Source organism: Galeopterus variegatus, unplaced genomic scaffold (assembly GCF_000696425.1).
Source record: "Galeopterus variegatus unplaced genomic scaffold, G_variegatus-3.0.2 Scaffold2012, whole genome shotgun sequence".
NCBI classification, from domain to species: domain Eukaryota; kingdom Metazoa; phylum Chordata; class Mammalia; order Dermoptera; family Cynocephalidae; genus Galeopterus; species Galeopterus variegatus.
The window spans coordinates 46513-53505 of record NW_007728123.1 but is presented as its reverse complement, the minus strand read 5'-3'; the positions used below and the strand labels follow the sequence as shown (position 1 = coordinate 53505).

Sequence of the window (6993 nt, the reverse complement as noted above, 5' to 3'; positions counted from 1 at the left end):
TCCCATATAGGGATGGCCGGTTCGCTCACTGGCTGGGCGTGGTGCTGACAACACCAAAGTCAGGGGTTAAGATCCCCTTACCGGTCATCTTTAAAAAAAAAAAAAGCAGCGCTACAGGGCCGGCCCGGTGGCTCACTCGGGAGAGTGCGGTGCTGATAACACCAAGGCCCCGGGTTCGGATCCCATATAGGGATGGCCGGTTCGCTCACTGGCTGGGCGTGGTGCTGACAACACCAAAGTCAGGGGTTAAGATCCCCTTACCGGTCATCTTTAAAAAAAAAAAAAGCAGCGCTACAGGGCCGGCCCGGTGGCTCACTCGGGAGAGTGCGGTGCTGATAACACCAAGGCCCCGGGTTCGGATCCCATATAGGGATGGCCGGTTCGCTCACTGGCTGGGCGTGGTGCTGACAACACCAAAGTCAGGGGTTAAGATCCCCTTACCGGTCATCTTTAAAAAAAAAAAAAGCAGCGCTACAGTGCAGGCACACTTACTCCACCCCCCCACACACATTGTTTACAAAACCACCCCTATCCGGCCCTGAGGCGATGGGAGCCTGATGAATTATTCCATTTTCCAAACAGTCTTCAATGGTTGTTTTTCCAATCTTGTTTCTGCCAGTGTAAATTACTGTTGAGCCCCTCTAATGAATTTTTAATTTCAGCTATTGTACTTTTCAACTCCAGAATTTCCATTTGGGTCTTTTTGGTGTGACATTGTCATTATTACCTTCCTTTACTTCAATTGTGGTGTCCTTTGGTTCTTTGAACATATTAATAACGGCTACTTTGAAATCTTTGTTAAATCCAGCATCTGGTCACTCTCACAGGCAATTTTTCTTTCTTTTTGGGGGAGGTGTATGTATCATACTATTCTGTTTCTTTGCATGTCTCTAACTTTTTATTGAAAACTGGACAGTTTAGACAATATATTGTTGCAACTCTGGATACTGCCCCACACCCCAAAAGTTGTTATTATTTATTTATTTTAGTTACTGGCTGGATCATTTTAGTGAAATCTCTTTCCTTCCTCTTCCTCCTGCAACATAATGCCCTGATGTTGCTCCTCAGAGGGTGCAGCCTTGGGTATGCTGACAGTCACCTTGGAATGACTGTGGGTTTGGCACGGCCCTCTTGACTCTCTTCCCTGACTTCACCCAGCTGTAAGATCCTTTAATTTCCGGCTGATTGTGCTATTGTTTTCAACAATGCCTTGCTGCATACATTGCTCCACAGACTGATCTAATCATATTTGTGCTCTTTTGAAGGAACTGTTCTCAAGGTTAGTATTTGAGATTTTCTGTGACCGCAGGGGTGCTCCTCCCAGCTTCTTGATTCTCTCCAGCAAAGTAGCCCAGCCTCCAGTTTAGCCTATATCTTCAATGAATCTACTAATCTCCTCTCAGTTGCCTTTCACCACTAGTGCTTCTACTCTTTTTCGAGAGCGCTCTTAGGCTTGAACTTCTCCACACTCTTTTTCCAAATGAAGTCAGTTCATTTAGGAGAGATTTGGTGCTCTCTGTTTTATGACCTGCTTCTAGTCCCAGGCAAAGTCTCTGTGACCATGGCTCTGGAGCTGAGGGTGGCAACAGTGGCACAGTTCTGAGTGATACTTCCCCTTTAGAAACTGAGCACTCAGTGGGGGTGGGGGATTGGGGGTAGTAGCCTCAGGTCTTCTTGGCATGCTTCACCTAGCTTGAATCCTCACTTTATGGTCTGGGGCAAATGTGATTGGGTCCCCTTTATTTTCAGCAGTGTTGCACCCAAGGTAGAGTCTGGGCTGGGTGGAAAATGGGACAAATGTACCTATTTGGGAAACAGATAAATAGAAAATCAATATGTAGTAGTAGTAGTGTTTTTCCATATGGTTTCCACCTTTGGTATCATGCGTAGAAAAGCCCTTCTAAAATTACTGAAATGTTTTTTCTACTACATATTGACTTCTTTTTCCCAAATAGGTGCACTCTCCTGAAACTTAGCATTAACAACAGGCAGCAGCTTGAGATGTGCTAATATCCTGCTGCTTCCAGGAAGCTAGCCTTTCAGATGGGAGCTGTGGGAAAGGGAGGACTTTTTTCTTGGCTTCACCAGCCTGGAGAAGAGTTTTTGTTACTGAGCTGGGAAGGGGGGAGCGTGGCAGTTAGTCTTGATTCACATACCACTGACTCTGTTCTTACCGAGTTTCAGCAGATTTTCTTGAATAAATGTTTCTTCATATGCTGTATGCCATTAGGACTATTTCCAGAGACCTTAAATGTTGGTTTTAAAAATAATTTTCATCGGGCCGGCCCGTGGCTCACTCGGGAGAGTGCGGTGCTAACAGAGACCTTAAATGTTGGTTTTAAAAATAATTTTCATCGGGCCGGCCCGTGGCTCACTCGGTAGAGTGCGGTGCTAATAACACCAAGGCCCCGAGTTCGGATCCCACATAGGGATGGCCGGTTCGCTCACTGGCTGAGCGTGGTGCTGACAACACCAAGTCAAGGGTTAAGATCCCCTTACCGGTCATCTTTTAAAAAAAAATAAATAAATAAAAAATAATTTTCATCAATTTCACTGAGGAGGGGTCTGCAGAGCTCCTTATGCTATCATGCTGCATGTGGAACCAATCAGGATTACATTTTATATTTAGTTATGTCTCTTTTAATCTGGAACAGTTCCTCAGTGTTTTTCATAATTTTGACATTTTTGAAGAGTATAGGCAACGTATTTTATGAAATATCCTCAGTTACAGTTTTCTGATGTTTTCTCATGAATAGATTTAGGTTTGCATTTTTGGCAGGAACACCATAGTGATGTCGTGTCCTCGGTCTTCAGGAGGTGCATGATATCTGTTTAACACTAGGTGTTATTCTAATTTCAAGCATTTCTTTCAATAGACATACATTGAGTGTCACACAATACATTTTTTTGATTACTAATCAGGTTGAATTTTATGTTTTTTTTTTTTTTTTTGTCTTTTGTCTTTTTCCGTGTCTGGCAACAGATCGCAACCCTCAGTGTCGCCCCCGTACCGGACCGGGGACGGCAACGGGATTGCAACCCGCGGTGTTGCTCCCGCGCCTCACTCAGCCAGTGAGCGGGAACCGGTCTGTATGTGGGATCCAAACCCTCGGGCGGGAGCGCCGCCGTGCCTCCCAAGCGGCGCACTATCCAGTGCGCCACCGGGCTGGCCCGAATTTTATGTATGTTTTTTTTTTTTTTTTTTAAAGATGACCGGTAAGGGGATCTTAACCCTTGACTTGGTGTTGTCAGCACCACGCTCAGCCAGTGAGCGAACCGGCCATCCCTATGTGGGATCCGACGGCAACGGGATTGCAACCCGCGGTGTTGCTCCCGCGCCTCACTCAGCCAGTGAGCGGGAACCGGTCTGTATGTGGGATCCAAACCCTCGGGCGGGAGCGCCGCCGTGCCTCCCAAGCGGCGCACTATCCAGTTCGCCACCGGGCTCAGCACCGCACTCTACCGAGTGAGCCACGGGCCGGCCCGAATTTTATGTATGTTAATTGGTTATTTGTATTAACTATTTTGTAAATGTATGGGATTTACATTTACATACATATAAAAATTAATTTGCATAATTATGGGGTTTTATTGTTTCATCAGTTCTAATATTTAATATTGTTGGGTTTTATTGACTCTAAGAACTTTTTATATGTTAATGCTATTAATCCTTTGGCATGAATGTTGCAAATATTTTCCCTAGTTTATTTTGTACTCTTTAATTTCTTATGACTTTTCTTTTCACTTGCAGAACTCAGGGTCTAAAACTTTAATCTTGAAGTTTTAAATTTTTATGTAAACAGAACTATTAGTGTTTTCCCGTATAGTTTCCATTTTCAGTATCATAAAAAAGTCCTTACAGCAAGGTCAAGGGTTCGGATTTCCAAGCTGGCCAGCTGCCAAAAAAAAAAATAAATAAATAAATAAAAAGAAAAAAGTCCTTACAGCAAGGTCAAGGGTTCGGATTTCCAAGCTGGCCAGCTGCCAAAAAAATAAATAAATAAATAAATAAAAAGAAATTAAAGCTGTTCCTATATAACTGGAATATATTTTTCTACTACATATTGATTTTCTGCTTATGTTTCCCAAATAGGTACATTTGCGGGAGCACATGGGCGAAAAGTATACAATTTACAGTGTGAAAGCTCGCCAGCTGAAATTTTTTGAAGAAAATGTGAATTTTTGAGGATTTGCCCTAATCTGCTGACAGAACTAAAGACCTATTTTTAAAGGTTTTTTGGCTTAAAAACAAACCATAACAATCATTTGGAGGCTCTTCACCATCCTTTTTATATCTCTTTGGGGTTTTCTTACTGAAAAAAAATTGGATAGGACAGAGTAAGTAACATGAAGCAAGCTCACAAAGGAAAAAACCTTTGGCTTTCATATTCTTTTTATGAGGAAAAATCTGTTATGTTTGATTACCATTTACTGAGCTTTAAACCACCAACCTTATATCTAGAACTTTATTTTTTTACAATACTAATTAGCTTGAAAACAGGGCCATAAAATATTAGACTGGAAGTTTTATATTGTACTATAGGAGAAACAAATGACATAATATGTCCAGCAGTAATACCTGCTATTGTTAATAACCATGGGGAGTAGTTGATAAACTATAAAAAAGAAAAAAGTCAATTCATAATTCTGGGAATAGATTTAATGAATATGAAGTTCTATCTAGTACTTAAGCAACTGAAATCCTTTTTTATACATAGATGGACTTTTAATATATATAGTTTTCATTTAATATGATCTTCATTTAGGGTATACAAGAATTGAAACTAAGATATTTTGGCTTTGTAAATCAATGTTTTTAAATACTGATTTTGTTAGATTTATTTTTCCATCAGTGAAAACATTTCTGAATCACTAATTGTTTTCCAGTTAAGCAATTTGTAAGTAAAGTCTAGGTCCTTTTAGTTGTATTGGATATAGTTAATGTTTGTTTCCTGAAGTTTGTCTTCATGTACATCAAGATATTGGTCGTGTTTCCCAGTTTTAAATGTACAAATTATATATCACATATTTTACTGGTTGTTTGATAAGAGGTAATGCCCATCCAGGAAATAAATAATTTTTATGAATTAAAACAATTCTTGATTAGTAAATTTTCATTTCTGTTACTTATAATAAAATACCTGGAACTGGATAATTTGTAAAACAAAAAACAAAATTTATTGCTTACAGTTTTGGAGGCTGGGAAGTCCAAAGTCCAGGGAACACATCTAGTGAAGGTTTTCATTGGTGTTGGCTTTACAGTGATGCAGGGGTCTCACATGGCAGAAAATGGTGGAGAAGAGAGAGATTCTCTTGTGCCCTCATTTTAAAGCCCTCAGAACCACACCCATAGCCACCTTCTTAATCCATTCATTAGGGCATGGTCCTCAGAATCTAATCACCTCTTCAAGGCCCCACCTTTCAGTTACTATAATAGGATTTCTCACCTTCAGCAGTTACAATGGGGATTAAGCTTCAATACTTAAAACTTGGGGGACACAATTCAATCCATATCAGGTTTTATAATTAAAACTGTAGTTTACTCTCATTGAAAATTACATACACACACAAAAATACTGTAATGAAATGTCCCTTTTAGTCACTTAACAAATTTTTACTTAGTTTTTATTATGTGCTAAGTGCTCTGCTAGGAGCTGGGAATATAGTGGTGAATAAAACAATACTACCTGTCCTTATAGTACTCATAGCCTGGTTTATGAGACCTCTGTTTAACTTTTTTTTTTTCTTTTTTAAGTTTTTTTTTACATTCTAAGATGTCATTGTGGAGCAGTTGGGGGGGAGGGGAATTGGAGAAGGGGAAAGGAAATAGGGTGGGAGAAGGAAGAAGGAGGGGAGATGTGGTTGAGGCCCCTGGCACCCTCCTCATTCCTGTGGGGGAGACAAGGGGGCTTCCACCAGTGGCTTGATTATTGCTGGGCTGGATGCAGATGTTGGGGATGTGGCTGAAGCTCTCAGCCCTCCCCTGCCCCAGCTCAGGAGCCCAGGGGCCTCTTGTGGTGGCTTTGTGGTTGTCACTGGACTGGTTGTGGGTGTCGGAGGGGCGTGGCCAAGGCCCTCAGTCCCCCGACCATGCTGGCTTGGGAGCCCAGGGCACTTCCCGTGGCAGGCTGATGGTCATTGCTGGGCTGGTTGCAGATGTTGTGGGGCATAGCTGAGGCTCCCAACCCCCCCAGTCTCTGGCTTGGGAACCTAGGGGGCTTCTGGTCCATCCAGGTTTTATAGGTGTTCTTTGGTGGTGGTAGACCTTTACCAGTTAATATCAAACTTTGTCTCTGATCTTTGGATATTTTGTTTTTTCTTTCAGTTCTTTATTTGCTGTTCCCACCACTTAAACTATGCATTGGAACTAATTTGTTGTCCTTTGCTTCTGAAATGGAGGAATTTCCTATGGGTACCAGCACTTGAGCCTGTAGTTGAGCTAAATTGCTGTTTTGCTGCTGATTCCCTGGGGAAAGCTTTTTGTGCAGCTCAGGTTTTAATTATTGACTTCGGTCTTGTGAATTCCAGTAAACCCAAGTTGTGTGGAAACTCTGGTTTGGGCCTGGGACTTTTCAGCAAACTGTGCCCCCTGCAGATGTGTATTCCTGACCAGTCTCCACTGAGTAGTCCTGTGCTGACTGGAAGGCAAATCAGCTGTGCCCCAATGTTCCCACAGTGGACCCATCTCCCCACTGCCTGCACTCCAAACATTTCCCATGGGGCAGGCTGTGTGCTGGTCCCTTGCAATGACTCACCAGCCTCTGAGTGGCTCCTTTTTTCAGTTGTCTGTGGCTCCTTACTCTTGTGTGGGTCCACAGGAACCCTGTCAGTGGTCTTGCTGGCCTGGGGCCACCAAGGCCCTTTTCTCCCCTGCCACCTCCAAGCAACTTCATCTGAAGGGCACAGCTGCAGCTTTTGTCAGCTCTTGCTCTGTGTCCTCGCCAGCTCCAGCCTTGAAGCCGTTGGGGCTCGAAATGGTGGGAGCGATCCTTT

The 6993-nt window shown here is 42.6% G+C and overlaps 1 protein-coding gene across 2 annotated transcripts in view; it reads left to right on the top strand.

The window, feature by feature from the left end:
* Nucleotides 1–5096, top strand: part of NEK4 (NIMA-related kinase 4) — a 47772-nt gene extending 42676 nt beyond the window's left edge. For both annotated transcript variants that reach the window (XM_008580069.1, XM_008580067.1), the window contains one exon: nucleotides 4094–5096. In XM_008580069.1, coding sequence (XP_008578291.1) covers nucleotides 4094–4186 — 93 coding nt within the window. In that variant the 3' untranslated portion in view covers nucleotides 4187–5096. The remainder of the gene's footprint in view (nucleotides 1–4093) is intronic.
* The last annotated feature ends 1897 nt before the right edge of the window (nucleotides 5097–6993 follow it).